A 19,936-nucleotide genomic window follows, 5' to 3' on the forward strand; every position below is an offset into this window, starting at 1 on the left:
AGAGTTATCAGCTATCACCAAAAGCTATAAGCAGTTTAAATGCCAGAAGAATGAAGCTAAGCCAAATGTCATTCTAAAACCTATTTTTCTATTATTTTTTCTTTCATATCTTAGAAAAAAATTACTGATGTTCTTGCAAAATCAGAGCCAAAACCAGGGACACCTAAAGATCTACAGAAGCTGGTGAATGACTATTATAGCAGTAATCGCTCAGTGATTGAATTAGAAGAACTGAATCTACCAGGTACAGCCATGCTAAATTTTCCTAAGAATGAAAACCAAAACATCCCATTTTTTCTTTACTGTATGTTATGGTTAGGTAGTCTAAGCAGTAAATTAATGTATTATCCACATGTTAATACTCCTTTCCTCACCTGATAGTCTTAGCATTTGGATGATTTCCTGCTTAAAATGACAAATGGTATTTGTTGAATTTAATACTGAGCTATTATTGTATTTTCTTTCTGTGTTTAAAAGAGAAATTGTAGCATATGTGTTTTTAGCAGACTCTTCAGGGAATAAGAACTCCTAAGAAGGATAGAAGTCAAACTAAAATAAAAATAAAACATACCTTTAAAAGTATAGATATGCGGGCCAGGGATTTAGCTCAGTGGCACCGCATCTGCCTGGCAAACGCAAGGTCCTGAGTTTGATCCCTGGTATCAAAAAAAAGGTATAGCTATGCAACTTGGTTGACTATAACTTTGCCATAATTTTCATCTTAGCATGGATTTCCTAGTTATGGCATTGTTTTTAGGGTAGTATTTTGAGATATAGCTCTGACTTTTTCAAGCAAGCTATCTAAATATAGTGATAAAATTCTGCCTATGTAGCAAGATTTAGAGATCATTAATCCAGGTGATTCTTTAGGCCCATTATAGTTTTAGATCTACTGCCTTAGAATATTTATAATTAAAATTTATTGCAAAATTATATCGATGTTAAAATTGTGATATATTCTGTAACTCTTTTGGGCAAGGATGGAATAAAATAGATGTGGTCATAAAATCAAACTATAAATAGTGTACCCCTATTTAGATGACCTATCTATAGATACTAGGGATAACTGATGCTACTTTTGGAAATGGTCCAGGTTTGTTTGATTTCCTTTTTCCATTATAACTTTATGTCTTACAGAAGCTTGAGAAGCTAGAAAATAATCAGTTGCCCGAATTTTTATAATTCTTTTGTGATATGCTTTTATTAAAATTGCGCATTGGGTTTGGAGACACACTGACCCCTTTGTTTCTATTCCAAGAAAATTGCCTTTGGGGAACTGAGGAGTGCAGTGCTTTTGCACATAAACAAGATCTGGGGTTTTAGGCTCCCTGAGCCCCGATGGCTCCAGCAACAATTAGAAACCACTCTTCTCAGCACTCAGCTCCTCCAGTGTGATGCCATGTCCTGATGGCTCTCTCACAGGAGCCAAGTCCTACAGCCAACCCACTTCTCAAGATTTAGCTGGTTTAGTTTTTACTGAGTTGGATCACTTTTTACTAGGTCAGTTTTCCATTCTTGTTTTTTATTAGAGCATACTTTGAACTTAAGAAGGGTTTGTGAGTTAAGAGGACCACTGCTATTATGCAATCTTTGGAACATCATAAACATTGCTTTTCTCCAGAATTGTTAGTGCTAAAGGTCAGAAGAAACTTTTAAGCACCCTTCTAAGTTCCAGGGTGAGTATACTATTGTTTTATTAGAATTCAGTAATAAACAAGAATGTGTAGTCATGGGTTTGTTTAGAGAGGAAGAAAAGCATGTTAGAAATACAGGCTTTCATTTTCAGTAAAGATACTGGGTTATGGGTGGGGATTTAGCTCAGTGGTTCCGCTGCCTGCCTCGAAAGCGCAAGGTCCCGAGTTTGAACCCCAGTACCAAAAAAAAAAAAAGATATTGGATCATTCTGAGACACAGTAAACTAAAGAATCACTGGAAGCTTTAGGAGAAAAAGCCCTTGTTACTGCTACAATAATGAAACCAAGGAAAGAAAGGACGACTATGCTAGGTGAGAAGGAACCTAAGCAGAAGGTGGATATAAATAATAAAATATCCCTTGTATTCAGTTTGTCAAGTGTCAAACTTGGTTTTAATTTGAGGTTGTTTGTGTCTGTAAGGCAAGAATATGTCTTTTCAATTAATACTGTGCACTATACATGTTAATCTTTTACACATGAGCACTTAATTAGGGTTTTGAGGCTGGCTTACTGGGAGCTAATAAACCTCTGCCGTCTCCTGATAACTATAGAGTGGTTTAGATCAGTGATTCTAAATGCTTGTAGGCTAGCTGCAATTGAATCACCCAGGAACTTTTTTTTTTTGGTACCGGGGATCGAACTCGGGACCTCGCGCTTGTGAGGCAGGCACTGGAACCACTGAGCTAAATCCCCAGCCTTTCAGGAACTTTTTTAAAAGCATCCCAGACCTGCTCACTATGCAATGGAGAGTCTATCCTAGGAATCTGTATCTTTTGTGAAAAACTATCCAAGAGAGTCTGATCATATACAAGCTTAGGGAATTACAATTTTAAAGACCATCTAAAGCTCCACATCAGCATAAGATACAACAATTTTGAAATTGCTCACATGATGTGACTTACATGTGCTGTCACAATATAAATTTAATTTTATTTAGAAATAGTTTATTCCCTGACAATCTGAGAAAGAGGTTGATAATCATGATGTTGCTTTTTTATACATCTCAGGTACAAAGTTAATAATATTACATAATTGATACAGTGATGATGGTCTTTGGTCAGCAAGGGCCTTGTTTTATTTTAATGTGTACTCTTTAACATGAGGTTGTAGAGTATTGTATCTTGATACATTATTCCCATTCTTCCCAAATACTTTTTCCTTTCCTCATTCTAATATATTGCCATACATTTTCAAATATGTATATATTTTTATAGAATATGTCATGTTTCTGTGGGTACATTTTAAATTTTAACTAAATGACCTTGTGCTTATCCCCATTGTTTCTTCACATGTTTTTTAGATATACCTGTGTGACTTTATGTACATCTAATTCATTGCTTCTAAATGGTACATAGTATTCCAATGTTTTCATCTACCATATGTTACTCATCCATTTTCCCATATATGAACACTTACGTTGCCTCCCACATCTCAGTATCACAAATATTCCCAGGATAAATATCCTTGTATATCTCCCTTTATAGACCACAAAAGAATTTCTTTCCTTTAATTACCCCCAAATGGAATTTCTTTCCATTATTTATGCTGGCATCCTTGAGTATATAATCTTAATATGACTACTTTCCAGAATAAGTATGCCAGTTTACATTTCCAACTAAAGTTGACAAGCATTCACATCACCCTGCATTCCCAGTACTTGGTATTACACATTTTTCTAGCATTTCCCATTTCACTTGAGTGTTTTGTCTCATACTTGTATTAATTTGCACTTCTCTGATGACTAATGGATTTAAGCATCTCTTACAGACTTGTTGGCCACTTCACTATGCCTTTGTAATATTGTCTATTTCATAGATTTGAAAAATAAAAGTGTTTCATCAGTCTTTTGAGTGATAAAAGCTTCTGTTTCACTACTGTAAGAAATTATGGTTATTCAACCCAGCTATTCCCCTTCTAGGTACCTTCCCAAAAGAGTTAAAGACATTATTACCCATATTTCTAGCAGCACAATTCATAATAGCTAAATCTTGGAAGCAGCCTATATGTCCATCAACAGATGAATGAGTAAAGAAAATATGGTATTTATACATGGTGGACTACTATTCTGCCTCAAGGATAACCTTGAGTCATTTGTAGGAAAATAGATGCAGCTTAAGACATAATATTAAGTGAAACAAATCAGACACACAAGCTCAAATGTTGCATGGTTTCTCTTATTACTAACCCAAAATATAAAGAGCAAAATAAAAGACAGATAATAAGAAGTAGGGAGATAGATCTTTTGCAAGTGAGAAGGGGATCAAGAGATGGAGAGAGGGAAGATGGAGGTGAAAAAAGAACTGAGATGCATTATATACATGTACACACTCCCCATAAGGAATGTAAACTTACGTACTGCAACATGAGCCAATAAAAAATGAAGAATAAATAGCAAAATGAAAGAGAGGAAACAGGGAGATAATATCTTTTACAAAAGGGAAGTGAACCAAGAAATGGAGAGAAAGAGGGAAAAGGAGAGAAGAATGAAGAAGAGAATTAAGATGTGTTATGTACATGTACCAACTCCCCATGAGGAATGTAATCATTATGTACTACAAATATGTACTAATAAAAAAGTAAAATTGAAAAAAGTATAGCCATTTTGTGGAGGGTTAAAACTATTTCTCTTGATGCTGTTCTCTTAAACCCATTAAAATGCATAATGAACTTCACTAATTTTTATACCTTGCAAAGAATACATGATTTATACTTAAACTGGTTTGATTGCATGTTTGCAAAATAGTCTACAAAGCCTGTTTCTCATATTTTTAGATTCCTGTTTCCTCAAGGCCAATGATTTGACTCACAGTTTTTCATCATACCTAAAAGAAAGTAAGTAAACTCTGCTTTTTAACAAAATTATTCACCAGTATTTTATTCTATTAAAAATAAGGTTTGTCTCTTTTTAAACTTTAAAAACTACATTTAAAATCAAAAGTTTCTATCTTAAGTGAATTTTAAGTGGAGAATTTTTTTTAGCTCCATCTAGAAGTTAATTTTTAACCTATTTAAATTTATTCTTATGTTGGTCTGGCATTGGAAACTTGAACTTTGGTCTCATTTTTGTTTCGTAACACATTGGAAGTATTGGTCTGGGAACCTAGAGAATAGTGTTCTAGTCCCATGTCCCCTAGTAATCTGTTGTTTCACCAAGGACAAGTCACTGAATCCTCCCTTGGACTTGATTTTGTTTTGTTTTGTTTTGTTTTTTGGTACCAGGGATTGAACTCAGGCCCTTGCGCTTTCAAGGAAGGCACCAGAACCACTGAGCTAAATCCCCAGACCTGGACTTGATTTTGTTAGTTGAAAGATAAAAAAGTTGGACAATGATTACTCTATACCAGCTGTGAGATCCTGAAATTCTTTGCACATGTTCGGAACTCAGAACTATTCCAAAATCAGTCTAATTCAATCTTTTCAGTATGAATTGTGTGTAGCCAGAGATAACTAGATTATTCATATCAAGTTATCATTTATTTGTGGCCAGTGATGAAACATGCTAGATATAGAGATTTAACATTCTTTCAAACTGTAAGCAGTTCTGATGATAATTAACCTGAGTTCACAAGCCTCTCAGCACCAAAATCAGCAAATGTCAATGTAGGTAATAATAGAATCAACCCTGCTGGATTATATGAACTTTAAAATGTATGTTAAATGCTTAGCACACTGTGTGAGAAATGTTGGCTTTTATTTAAATGTCAGTTCCATTTTATGTCTTATAGTAGATGTCACTTTAAAATTTAATATTATTGAATCAGAATTCTTCTCCTACTTAGTCAAGACTATCTTCAAGTATCAAACATAAATTAAAATATTGAAAATATATTAGTATAAATGTTTTTAATTATTTCTAAAATTAGTCATATTTAAGTGCTTGGTATATTATGTATTGTGTTATAAATGAATTAATTTGTGTTGTAAATGAATTAATTTCATGTTATTTTAATCTAATATCTAGAATAACCAGAAAATAAAATTACAATGAACAGTGGTCATTATGTTCTTTTTGCTTAAACACTAACAAGTAATTGGAGAATGCTCAGCTTTGGAAACTTTTGCTATATTTAGAGTAAATTTCTGTGGTTGGTTGGTTGGTTTATTTGTTTGTTTGTTTGTTTTAGTTTGTCCTAAGTGGGTAAAACTTCGGAAAAACCACAGTGAGAAGAAGTCGGTCCTGATGCTGATCATCTGCAGCTCAGCCGTCCGAGCTCTAGAGCTCATTAGGTCAGAAGCTTCATCAATATGACTTCCTTCTTAAGTGTTTGTGAAATAACTGATGTGTGACAACCTGATGTGTTGTACATGCTAGAGCTAAAGCAGTGAGCAAAACAGAGTCCCTGCCATTCCTTTTCCATACTTTATTTTTTCTCTATATAACTTATCACTCTACCTAACATTATAATGTATGTTTCCTTGCTTACTATCTTACTGTCTTCCTACAGTAACGTAAATTCCATGAGGGCAGGGACTCTGTTTTGCAGTAAAAGACATATTGCCAAGAACCATAGGATAAGTACATTCAAAGTGAGGGAGAGTATCTTGAGGGCGATAAATAGCAATGAGTCTTTTGTAATAAATTTTTTAATGTACACATTCACTATATCATTTTATCACTTCTTGTATAAGGGAGAGAAAAGATTGTAAACATAGAAAAATTCTTGAATAGGAAAGACTCAATATTATTATAACATCTGTTTTACTTGAGATACACATATTAAAAAGTCTCAATTATCAAACCAGTATGGAACTGTCACCTGCATGACAGATCAGATCAGTGGAAAAGAATTAAAAGTTGAGAAATAAACTTAATTTTAAGTTGTGTTTTAAATCTTTGCAAATTTCTTGGGTTTTTTACGCATTGTCTTTTGTTAAAATTATGTTTTATTCTTCTATGTGTTGCATTTGGACTTAGTTGCTTAAAAATGTTGTAAAATCGGTCTCTTATGAAATCGTCTCAGATAAAGCTTCCTCCCTCACTGACGCCCTGATTCCACACATGTGTGCAGCCCTCTTCCTGCCAGCTGTTTGGCCCTAGAAACCCTGCCAGGCCGCTCCTCTGCCTAGGAGCTCCTGACCCTTCATTTAACTCACTTCTTCAAACCTGTGCCAATCCTCCTGCCTCAGCTTCCTGAGTACTGGGACTACAGGTGTGTGCCACCATGCCAGGCATCAAACTTTTTTTTTTTTTTGCTGAGAATGGCTTTCTTGGTGACTGCCTGACTGGATAATAGTATTCAGATACTGTTCTTGTACTTATATTTTGCTAAAAAGACCTTTTTATGTATCTGTCTCCTTCAACGGCTATTGGCTAATGGAGTAGAGACTGTCTCATAGATTAAAATTTTTAAAAAAAGGAAAATCCAAGTCATGAAAAAAAAAGAAACTTGGTCAGTTACACTAAGGTGTACTACTGTAGGCCCTCAGAAATTATTTGAAGTGTATTTTTATTAATGAACTAATCTAATTATGATTTTAAAAAAAAAATAATTGTTAAACTTTAATAGCTTCTCAGAATCTCCTTTTCCCACTTAAGCACACACACTAATTGTATCACCCTCCCAGTAAAGCAAGTCTTCCTTTCAACTTGCTTCCAAACATAATTGATCTTCAATACCCCATTCTCAAGACAGCTATATTTGTTCATCCTGATATCAGACCAGTTCACATTGACTTTTCAGTGCTTTTAAAAGCCAACAACCACAGAATTCATCTCTGATTGAAATAATAATGCCAAAGAGGTTGACTTAAGCTGACTTCTTAAAAATAAGTTGTCAAATTGATTTGAACTTTTACTGTATATAAATTCTTTTCCAAGGGGCATAAAAGCACTGTGTTGTCACACTTCATTTATAAATTCTCACTTTTTCTGTGTTCCCAGTAATATGATCCATTTCAAGGTTAAATGATTTGCAAAAGGTGACTTCTGAGCAGTGAGAACAAGCTATATTTAGAAAGACTAATGCTCAATAATTCTAACTTTTATAAGAACATCTGTTCTTTTGAGGGATGTGAGCTATGTTAAATTCTTCCTGGTTATCTTTGCCTATATGTAAGATATATGGAGAAAGCCTATATGTAAGTAAAACCTCATTTTCAATAGAACTTGTATAGCATGACTCACTATTTTGCAAACTCTTGCATTCCTTCTGGTCAATGATATTTCTCAAAACATAATGATATATAAAAGAAAGTAATATTCCTGTATTAGGTCATTCCCAAATATCAGTTAAAATATTTTTTGTTTATTTATATCCACTTCAACTTAAAACAGAATTTTAGGTGACATGTAGAAATAGAGGCCACAAGTGAAACACTGGTGACAAAAATGGACACCAAGAAAAAATAAAGTTCAGAAAATCAGGAACAGTGATTTACTCAGTGGCGCCACGCTTGCCTCACAAGCACAAAGTCCTGAGTTCGTAGGAAGGAAGGAAGGAAGGAAGGAAGGAAGAAAATCAGGTGAACTAAGGGTCATTGTTCAAGATCACTTCCATAAAGTCCTGTCCAGATGTGGCCCAAATTTCTATGGGCCTGTACAGTTTAGCAGCCAGAGTAAGTCATGAAACATCACTGGCTGCCAGATTCATAATATTCTCTGGATTTAAAAACTGTTCCCTGAGAAATACAGCTTTTTCCATGGTGACATAGGAAGAGTATTATTCGTATCATCTCTGCAACAGTGGGAAAAGGGTGTAAGTGGCTATTTATAGATCAGCCACTGGTACAGGCTGAAGACCTTCTCCCCTACAGCTAGTGAAAGCGGTTGTGTAAGGCACTGATTGACCAGCATGTTCTTGACCCCTTCCCCAAGCACTGACAGTCTGAGTGGATGTAGCTAGATCCAAATTACTGAATACTAGAAACTGCATAGGCCAGCTGACATGTAGGTCAGAGGTGGACATTAATAGTCCAAGGGACCAAGTTTGCCCCATAACTATCTCATAGCTAAAAAATTTTAATAAGTTGCCATCATTAAAATCAGAACATACATATGAAAAAAGATTTTTGGCTTCTCCAAAACTCAGGTCTTATAACACCGGCCCATAGTCTCACATCTTAATAATAGCCTTAGGTGAGACTGGCTGATCCCTTCACAGGGGCATCTGCTCTCTTCACAGGGGCATCTGCTCTCTGGTTCCCCTCCCACACCTCCCACCCTGATAGCCTCAATCATTTATAATGCCTGCCTGCTCTCATAGCCCAAGGTCAGCCAGTCCTTTGTGTCTGTGTTTTCTTCTCTTTTTCCTTCTATGCTTTCTCCTCCATTCCCTTTCTTCTTTCTTTTTTTTTCCTTTTGGCTGAAGGATTTCCATGTATGAAATTATACAGAGAAGCTCAGACTACAGAGTAAAAATAGTGGGGCTGCTGATAGAAGGATATAAGCCCTCCTTCTCCCTGGCAGGTCAGCCCATGGATTTCCTCCACAGCCACCACAGAGAGACCTTTGTAGATACTCTTTACAGAGTACAAGCTAACATTGTTTTTCTAAGATTTCTCTTGCAACCAATTTTGGGTAAGAACTCAATTGCAAAATTCAAAGATAAATTCTCCTTATAGGAACATAAGAATTCTGTATGGTTAGAGAAAGGCAGATCCACGTGTTTGAAATCAAAGAAGCCCAACTGAGTAGTTAACCCATAAGTATGAGAGAAGCAAAACCAGCTATGTGCCTGAGTAAAAAGCCAGCCACCCTATTTCTGATTTTTTGTTTTTGAGACATGGTCTAACTACATTGCCCTGGCCAGCCTCAAACTCATTATCTTCTTGCCTCACTCTCCCATGCTACTGTGCCAAACAGGTGATTCCAGTTTCATTACAGAGATGGGCTAACCTAAAAGCTCCAGAATATTTCTGTGTGGAAATAAACATGTATGTGCACATACATGTACACATTCTTTAAAGCAAGGTATAATATTTCAGTAGTCAACACAGCCCAGAATGAGTTTCTTAAGCATTAATCTGTTCCTTTTATTAGGTCAATGACAGCATTCAGAGGAGACAGCAAAGTTATGAAACTGTTTGCAAAACACATAAAGGTAAGCAAGGGTGTGTGGTTTCTGATGGAGGGGGGGTAATAAGTGATCCCTAAGAGTTGCTCCCAGACCGTAGCTTTTTCCCTTCAACCTCTTCTCCCAGTCTCCTTAGCAAGTGTTTTCTCTGATTCCCTTTTTATATTACATGTTTAGCAACCATTCTGGTTTTCTTTGAATTTCATGCTTCTGTATACCTAGTTCACTACAGTAGACATTCCTCTGCTGTGCTCCGTTCTTGTACAGAAAGTAGCATTTGACCTTGGATTCACTGAGGGTTTACCAGTTTTCTAGGGTGATCTTCTTTGCTCTGAAAGTTGATCCTAATCAAGAGTAGCTGTATTTGTTTCCTCTCCCCTGCCCTTAACTTTGAAATAAAATGCTCTAAATTGGCCTGTGATTGTTTTTTACTGTTGTTTTGTTTTATTTGTGTTGTTTGTTTGTTTTTGTTGTTGTTGTTGTTTAAGGCAGGTTCTTTCTATTATTGCCCAAGCTGGCCTCAAACTCATGATCCTCCTGTCTCAGCCTCCTGAATACAGGTGGTAGCACACCACAATATCCAGCTGTTTGTATTTTTAAAACGAATGTTCCTTTCCTTTCTTCTTTTCCATCTTGGAATAGGTCCAGGAGCAGGTAAAGTTGTTGGAGAAGCGTGTGGTGCATCTGGGTGTAGGAACTCCAGGGAGAATTAAAGAACTCATTAAACAAGGTATGAAAAGAGGGCAGTGATGCTGCTACCCAGAGCTAGGAGTTTGCCTTACTCTCATATGAAGCTAAGAAACTACACTTGAGATATAGAGAAATGAGATTTCTGTTTAATTCCCCAGTGGGAAACTGAGACATTAGTCTCTGAAGCCAGCCAGTGAGTAAAATACAATGAGGAATAGTAAGGACTGCGGCAAACAAATGCATTTGCCCACCTAAACACACTGAGAATTCTGATTGCTGTAAGAAAGTTGTGGATCCACAGGGTCTTTGCCCTCCATTTTGCAGTCTCTGGAATTTGTAGAACTGGATGTGTTGGTATTTCCTTCTTGGGTAATTGAGTCTTAGTCACTTGAGATTCCCATTCTGTTTGAAGCTGGTATATAAAACATATTCAAGGTCCTTGTCCAGCGACACATGGTGGGCTGGGAAGTTAGTGTTTCCCTCATCTCCTCATGGTCTGACATGGTGCAGACTAAAGCAGACAGTGTCCCAAGCACTTACAGAAAATTGGTAACCTCTCGATCCCCCAGGAAGGTGCTGGGTCCCTCCACCTCTGCCACTAATTCTACTTCGCTTTCGTTGAGGAAAACTTAAAATAAGTATTCACGAGAGAATCTACTTTGTGTACGTCCAACACCCAAGTAGCAAAAAGGAATTGGAGAATTCTTCAGGCTTTCCCCTAAAGATTCAGAAAAAGAGAATCAAATTCCTGAAGAGCCAGAAGTAGTGGCTTAGGAAAAACAAAGAGAAAAGCACATTCTTAAGAACTTTATCACAGCAATGATGAAAAAGAATAGAACTTTCTTACTCATCTTTGAGTAATGTCTCCTATTACTCTGGTATTCTAGGATCTAAATGTATAGATGTGTTTTTTCAATTAGCTTTGTTGAATAGGCATTTAATTTAAACATGAGGCTAAAATGTGGTTATTCAAAAGCAAGCAATTATGATTGGAGAATTTGTAAAAGAAAAAAATTATGGTTATTTAGCTTAATACTGTATTCAGTATAATGCCATGTTTCTTTTACCTGTTACTAAGCTTCTTGTTCTTACTAAAACAAAAATCATTGCATGATGTTCTAATTACTAATCTCATGTATTTGATATTTGCTTAGATCTTTATACTGATGCCATTTTTACTGGCATCTGATTTGGAATAGAGCCATATTTTTATCCCTTCTAATTGCTTTAAAAAAAGTTAGACATTTTCCCATTAAAAGCATGAGCATTAATTAAACTTAATCTTTATCATTCTTCAGAAAGGGGAACCAAAGGTGTAATGTTGAAAATTTTTGAACAAATATCTTCCTTTTAGCTAAAGGAAGACAATTTAGTCTTGAAGGTTTAAACAGTTAATAATTAAAACTTTTTAAACAACGACAAAGCTGAGTGTGGTGGTGCACACCTGTAATACCAGCCCCTGGGAAGCTGAGGCTGAAGGATCATAAATTCCAGCCTAGTCTGTGCAACTTAGCATAACCCTGTGTCAAAATGTACAAACAAAGGGGCCAGCGATTTAGCTCAGTGGTTCCGCCGCCTGCCGCACAACCACAAGGTCCCGAGTTCAATCTCCGGTACCAAAAAAAAAAGTTAAAAAAAAAAGAACTGAGCATATTGTTCCATGGTAGAGGGGTTTCCCAGCATGTGTAAGGCTCTGAGTCCAGTCCCCAGTACTGAGGGTAGGGGGAGCAAACAAACCAGCAAAAAGATAAAATACTAACATAGAATCAGAAACAAAGATTCCATGGAGTACATAAAAAGAGAGGAATTTTCCTTGGATATGTATTTGATTCAATTTCATAAAGTATTACCTTTCAAGCTTATACTTTTAAAGTTGGAAATAAATAAAACATGATAAGCAAATCATGCCATAGCCCAGAACTATATCTGAAATCCTTGAAGTTCCTGCTACATTTCTAAAGATAACCAGCAGTATAATTGAAGAATTGTGTGTAATATTGTTAACTGATGTCTTGCTTCCTTACAACACTTTTTGCTTAGTGTCAGGCTGTCAGTTTTCAAAATAACCTTGTTTTAATAGGCATGTTTTTCTGAAATTTGTTTGAAATAAATGCTTATTTTTACAGTACACTAAAAAATATTCAAACAAAAATGCAGTTTCTATGGATAAAATATGAGTATTCTGGAGTAATCCTCCCCAACTATATTTCTCTTTTAGTGCTGTGCCCAAGTATTCCAGACAAAATCCACCAGAGAATTTTTAGTTTATTGATGTTCTCAAAGCCTCAAAAAAAATTTTTAAATCCCCTGCATTCTAGAAACTGAAAATCTAACAAAGTGAGACTAACAACACACAACTCATTTTATGTAGCTGTTTATGACTTAAGATGTTTATGTGGTTGATATATAAGGAGATTTTCCATACATTAGATATTCCATGACGTTGGGATCTGTACAATTACAGCCTGAATTTTGTTGTTTTAATTCAATAATGACAGGCATCTTCTAACTGTGGGTCAAGAAAAATGCAAAAAGCTACAGAGAAAAGAATCATTTCAGAGACACTCTCTTATTGATGTAATGAATATATTTCCTTTCAGTCTTTTTTCTACATATTTATATTTTTTATAAAGCTGACATCAGAGTATATATCATAGCTTTATAACCTACAGTTTTCAGTTACTATTTCTCATCAGACTGTTATAAAATAGGTTTATGTTTTCCTTTATAATATCTGTATAACACCCTATTGTAAAGTTATGTTTTTTGCAATATTTTTATGGTAGGATACTTAGGTCTTTTCTAATTTTTGTGATTACAGTGGTACCTCGGTTCACAAATTGAATTTTTTCAAGGTTCATGGAATAAATTCTGCAACCAGAATCATGGGAAGAATTTGGTTCATGAACCAAGGTACCAGGGTATACATAATACTACAGTGATCATCTTTGCAAGTAAGTTTAAGTTTCTAGTGTTTCTAGGGAACATCACAGAAGGAAAACCATTTTTGTCAAACAGTAAGCATTTTAAAGCTTTTATTATGTAATGCCAACTTTCATTCCAGACTTGCTGGACTTGTTTGCTTCCCACCAGCAGTGAATTATTTTTAAAGAAAGACTATCACCCCGTTGTCTTTCCTAGTTTATTGTTTTTATTTTAATTTTGCAGAGAAAATTTTAAATAAGGTGTTTTAATTACAAGAAATATGAAAAAGTATTTGGGGCAGAGAGAGGAATATTGAAATAGCTAAGGTAAATGCTGAGAAGTACTGCAGCAGAGGAAGGCTTCAGGTGTTTGCAGGTTTGACAACCAACAACTTGGAGCAGTGGGAAGAACTGCGTGCCCAACTCCAAGACCTCTGAGGAGTGGACAATCCCTGAAGCCTCCTCCAGCCCCACATTCAATAATTGTTTTCTAGATAAAGAGGAAAACAGAGGGGGTGGAGTCTAAATTATTGACCAGCCTCATCAAAAGATAGCTGACTTTGAATAGAGCCCACTCATGGGGACTTCCTTTTCCGCCTACAACCCACCTGTCCTCATCCTTCTCCCCATTCATCTCCTCTGTTGTGCACACTCTGTTGCACTCAACTCCTCTGAAAGGACACTGCCTCCACCTGCAAGGTAGAGTTTATCACATTCCTGTCCAGAAGGTGTCACCACATTCTGGGTTTCATGAAATGGAAGCTTGGCCAGTACATGAGCTTGCATGGGGCAGACTTAACTGGAGCAGCCCCTCTGCCTTCCTCACAAGCAATGAGAAGACTTTCAGCAGAGCCAGTCCCAGATGCTGCCTCAGTTTCCCATCAGGCAAAGGCAGCGCTTAATATACAGAGATTAGTTGACTGGGGAAAGGACAGCAAATGAGGCAAAAAGCAACCAGAAAAGTACAGAGTCATTTTAATAGGTTTATGGTATGAGGTCTTTACTTATAACAGCTTTCTTGCTGTCTCTTTCAGGTGGCCTTAACTTGAACCCCTTAAAGTTTCTGGTTTTTGACTGGAACTGGAGAGATCAGAAGTTGAGAAGAATGATGGACATTCCTGAGGCAATTGTCTTTTACTTTTTTTTTTTTTTTCAGTTTGACTTGAGTTCAAACATAGCAATAAAGTCTTTGACATGGGGAGCTAGCACATTCTGACTTTTGAAATGATTTTTGTCTTTTAACTTGGAGGAACTACAGTTGCATGGGTTACTTCATCCCCTTGCACATAACTATGTCCTTCCCATGTACTGTAGGAATCTGCTTTGTTGCTCAGTAAATGACCAATAACCCCTCCTCCTCTAGGAAAACATAGGTACTTTACCTTTGAGAGCCTGGAAGATTTGAAGGACTTAGTACTTTTCCTGTGGTGTCTTTGCCTTTCCCCCTCATCTAGCAGAGGAAGAGGGGCACAAATTTGCTTCATTACTGCTATCTCCAAATCCCCCAAAACTCACTTACTTAATTTAGAAAGATATTTTGGTTTTGCAGACTGGGGAAATTCCTTGATGTCTCTGTGGATTAGGATCGGATGAGTGAATGCCTTTGGAGGGGACAGCATTAGCTCATTATATATTTATGAAAGCCATTCATTACCATCATAATGAGAAAAGTGATTTTGCTGCCCACCATGGGATTACCCATCCATGATAACACAGGACCAGTTTTTCACTCTAGTCTAATTTTTTGAAGTGGCTGTTAGGAAAAAAAAAAAGGTTTACTCAGTAACAAACATGGCTGCCAGTCACCAACCAGGAGTAAATATTGGCAGTAACTGTCAGAGACTTGGAATTACTCCTCCAGACATGCTGAATGAATTAATTTATCACATGAAACTATGTCCCTAGATTAACCAAACCTGATTTATAATGATGAGTACTCTCAGATATCAGTTCAGGTTTAAAGACAATTCACTCAGTTCCCTACACACACACACACAGAAAGAGAGAGAGAGAGAGAGAGAGAGAGAGAGAGAGAAACAAGCCCTGCATTCTGCCCCCTGGTTTTTAAAAACTAGTTAACAAATTTGATGTCAAGCACATGAAGCCATATTTTTATAATAACTTTAAACCTGAGTAATCTTCTAGTTTTCTGATTATAATAATGAGAAATAATTCCAAAAAAATGTTGTCATCATGGTGGTGCATACCTGTAATCCCAGGACTCTGGGAGGCTGAGCTAAGAATATCAGAATTTGAGCCCAGCCTGAGCAACTTAGCAAAACTCTATCTCAAAATAAAAAATTTTTAGGGGATGGGGATTTAGCTCAGTGGTGCCACTGCTTGCCTCGCAAGCAGAAGGTCCCAAGTTCGATCCTCGGTACCAAAAAAAAAAATTAATAAATAAATAATTTTTTAAAAGGCCAGGGATGTAGCTCAGTGCAGAAGCCCTGGGTCATTCATTCCCCAGTACTGTAAAAAAGAAAGAAAAAAATTTCTAAATGTTATCATCATAGTTATTTTTATTATGTTGATGCCATTAAAAGTTACTCTAAAGCAATAAAATTGGAATGTTGTGTATAATCTGGGTTATAAACAGCACACTTTGGAGTTCTTGAACCATGTCCATATGGCATTTTATTTATTTACTTATTTATTTATTTTTTGTGTGGCATTTTATTTTGAATGGCTGCAAACAGAAAGACACTTTTAATGAAATGATATTTTATAAAGTGCCTCTTTATAAAGGCACTTTATATGACTATTTTAATTTATTTGGTTTTTGGTTTTGTTTTTTGGTACTGGGGATCGAACTGGGGACCTTGCGCTTGCAAGGCAGGCAGCGGAACCACTGAGCTAAATCCCCAGCCCTGACTATTTTAATTTAGAATCAGATATGGATTAGAACTTTTGTGCTCTGATTCTGGCCAAAGCAGCGGTGTAAATACTCGGGACCCCAGATAGTTGAATTGTTTTAACAAGACCATCTTTGCTTGATCTTAACCTCTTTTTTTTTTTTCCTCTCATTTAGATAAGAAAGGAGGTTTTTGAACTTATAGAATTGGGAATACTCAACCTATGCAAGTCAGAATCCTTGAAGCTGGGCCTTTTCTAATTCTGGATCCTAATGAAGACTCCAGTTTTCACAATGGAATTTGCATCTTATTTAATGATGTTGGCACATTGCAAGTACTCAGTAAATCAACTTATTTTTTGTTATATTAGCTGCATCACCAGGTGCATCACTGGGAATACTTGATGGGGAGTCTCTGAAAGAAATGAATCTATGTTTTTGCCTACTCCCTCATGTAATAAAGAATCACCAGCTTGTGTGTGAACTTTGTTGAGCAGACTGAGATCTTTTGTCATTGACTGTGCAGGAGTCAAGAAAGAGTACCTGAGTAACCTGAGGCAAGCCCCTTCCCTGTCTGTGCCTTGGTCTCTCATCTACTTGAAAATGGGAATATCTCACAGGATTGTTAAAAATTTCATGATAGTACCTATGGGGCAGGTTTATAATCTGTGAAACAGGGTCCCAACATGAAGAATAATTAGTAAGAGCCACAAATGTGTGTGTAACTTTATGAACATTGGCAGTAACTGTTGAAGAGACTTGGAATTACTCCTCCAGACATGCTGAATGAATTAATGGTATAACTATTATAATTATTAATGTACATTAATATTATAATATATTTATAATATAATGATTATGCTATTATAACTATTAATAGTATAACTACAGCTGTCTTAGACACTTTTTCATCACTGGGACAAAACACCCCACATCTTCAACTTGAAGGAAAAGAGGTTTATTTTGACTCCCAGTTTTAGTCCATGATCAGTTAGCTACAAGGAAGATACAGGGTGCAGAAGGCATGGTGGAAAAGAGGTGCTCAACTCTTGACAGCCTGTAAGCAGACAGAAAGGGGAAGAGCCAGGGAGGAGGATATACCCTTCCAGATCATGCTCCAGGCCCACATCCTAAGAGCACACTGAACTCTGAATCATCAGTGGATTAATCCACAGATGTGTATAACACCCTCATGATCCAATCACCTTCCAAAAGCCCCACCTTCGAGCATATAAACCTTTTGGCAAACATTCTAGATCTAAATGCCATAAGGCTATCTTATTTTATTTTTTTAATTTTATATTTTGAAATAATTTCAGACTTAAAGAATAGTTGCAAAAATAACATACATAATTCCCACGTACACTTCCCCCAACTTCTCTCAATGTTAACATCCTACATAACCATGAAGTGGTTACCAAAACTAAGAAACCCTTTCCCTTCTTTCCTTTTCCCCACCCCTCCCACAATGGAAACAAACGTCTTTGTAAATAGGGAGGGGTAGAGGGGTTTAAGGGAGGGCAGGGGAATAGGGAAAAAAGTAAGAACCAAGATATATCATGTAAAGGTACAAATTCCCAATGATGAATGTCATCATATTGTATATATAAAATGTACCAATAAACTTGAAAAAAAAAAAGAAACTAAGAAATCAACAGCAATACAATTAACTGTAGACTTTACTCAAATTTCATGAATTTTTCCACTGAGGTCCTATTCTAGTCTAGGATCCATTCCAGGATCATGTTATATTTCGGTATTATGTTTCCTTATGGTAATAGTTCTCATTCTTCCCTTCTCCTTCATGATCTTCATACTTTTGAGGCGGGGGGGGGGTACCGAGGATCGAACTCCGGTCCTTCCATTTGGGAGGCAGGCACCGGAACCACTGAGCTAAATCCCCGGCCCAATCTTCTTACTTTTGATGAGTACGCATTCAATTTGGATTCATCTCTTATTTTCCTATAATTTGATTCCATTTTTTCGCCAGAACCTCAGTAGTGGTATGTCCTCAATATATCATATCAAGGGATACATAATGTTAATATAAAAGACATTACCAGTGATGACACCCTTGATCACCTGGTTAAGGTGGCGTCTGCCAATTTTCTCCACAATATATATTATTTTTCCTTTTATAATTAATATCCATCTTGGGGGAGACCCTTTGAGGTTATGCAAATATCTATGTTTTTCTCAAACTTTTGCCCACCAATTTTTTTTCCAGTACTGGAGATTGAACCCAGAGAGCAAAGAGATTACTCCCAGCCCTTTTTATTTTTTAATTTTGAGACAATTTCACTAAGTTCCCAAGCTGACATCAAACTTGGATCCTTCTGCCTCAACCTCCCAAGTAGCTAAGATCGTGGGTATGCACTACCATGTCCACCTTGCCCATGAATTTTCAATATCCATTCTTGCCTGCAACAATTACTGCTATAGTGATTTTTCTATTTCCATCTTTCCTATTTATTAATTGGAATTCTTTAATTGGAATTTCTGTAAGAAACTTGATTCCTTTCCCCATTTAGTTCTTTGATTATTCATTTACATCAGTGTGGACTCATGAATATTTTATTCTATGATTTATAATGCAGTACCATTATTTATTTTGTTGATCAAATTCACTTAGTTATCTTACTCATTTTAATAATGTTATTCATTATTCACTCTACCAAGCCCTGTGTTTATGGCTTTCATTTATATTGTCTGTCATGTTTGGTAATTGAAATAGTCCTGAAGGGAAAATGTTATATAGACAATAAAACTGAATCTCAGAAGGGACATAACATTAGTTCAAATAGCAGAACACCACTAAAACCCAGGTTTCCCATTTCACTTCAGGACACCACGTTGTGTGTTTGAAAATTCAGACTTGTATACCAAATAAGATGATAAAGCAAATTTGTCATCCCTGATTTTTTTTTTTTTTTTTTTTTTTTTGGTACCGGGGATCGAACTGGGGTCCTTGTGCTTGCACAGCAGGCAGCGAAACCACTGAGCTAAATCCCCGGCCCTGTCATCCCTGATATTTAAAATTCCACATTTGAATTTTCTAAAGTTTTAAACCAGCAACTTGCTGTTTGTGCACCTCTGCAGGCCAAAAGCCACACACAAGGACTTGTGAAAGAAAAGTGTTCCACTCTCAGGGATCCTGACTAGAGCCTAACAAGTTAAGGGAAGGGAAAAAAGAACCTCCACAGAATGAGATTTCATTCAAGTTGAGGCTAAACCTAACCCTATTGTTATATCTTTTTAACTTGAGCAAGTGAGATTTCTCTGCCAATGGTAGGAAAGAAAATGGATCATGTTTCTTCCCAGTTCAAGTATTCAGTTTCCTATCAAGAGACGAATCTTACCCATTTTTTAAGAGAACAAGTCTGGAAATTAAGACATCTGAATTTTTTTTTTTTAAGACATGATCTCAGAGCATAGTTCAGGCTGGCCTTAAACTTGCTATGTAGCCCAGGCTGGCCTCAAACTCATTGTGATCCTCCTGCCTCAGCCTCCTAACTGCTAGGATCATAGGTGTGTGCCACCACACCTGGGCTTACAAATTAAGACAGTGTGGTCCATTTCTGTCTGAATGTAGACCAATCCACCAAGCTGCTATTGAGTTGCCAAAACCAAAAAAATGAGACGTGAACATTATGTGTGCATGTGTATGTGTGTGAGTATACCCCACACACATTAACTTCTTTCTGATTCTATATTTATTATATTTGCATCTAATAGAACAAGACAGTGAGATATAAGGCAACCCCA

At 36.4% G+C, this 19,936-nt stretch overlaps 1 protein-coding gene and 1 pseudogene across 8 annotated transcripts in view; both read left to right on the top strand.

Moving 5' to 3' along the window:
- Cmss1 (cms1 ribosomal small subunit homolog) overlaps positions 1-16,655 on the top strand; it is a 399,997-nt gene extending 383,342 nt beyond the window's left edge. For 7 of the 8 annotated variants that reach the window (XM_087208652.1, XM_021238774.2, XM_021238779.2 and 4 more), the window contains 8 exons: positions 115-244; positions 4,467-4,526; positions 5,819-5,921; positions 9,673-9,733; positions 10,349-10,436; positions 13,252-13,350; positions 14,355-14,443; positions 16,349-16,655. In XM_087208652.1, coding sequence (XP_087064778.1) covers positions 115-244; positions 4,467-4,526; positions 5,819-5,921; positions 9,673-9,733; positions 10,349-10,436; positions 13,252-13,350; positions 14,355-14,443; positions 16,349-16,432 — 714 coding nt within the window. In that variant the 3' untranslated portion in view covers positions 16,433-16,655. The remainder of the gene's footprint in view (positions 1-114; positions 245-4,466; positions 4,527-5,818; positions 5,922-9,672; positions 9,734-10,348; positions 10,437-13,251; positions 13,351-14,354; positions 14,444-16,348) is intronic. The other variant, XM_021238778.2, reaches the window with a different exon arrangement.
- LOC110344513 (PCNA-associated factor pseudogene) lies at positions 10,443-12,040 on the top strand (annotated as a pseudogene).
- Positions 16,656-19,936: the final 3,281 nt, after the last annotated feature.

This window comes from Heterocephalus glaber, unplaced genomic scaffold, assembly GCF_053883595.1.
Source record: "Heterocephalus glaber isolate CG9 unplaced genomic scaffold, H.glaber_assembly_v1.0 deba00000122, whole genome shotgun sequence".
Lineage (NCBI taxonomy): Eukaryota > Metazoa > Chordata > Mammalia > Rodentia > Bathyergidae > Heterocephalus > Heterocephalus glaber.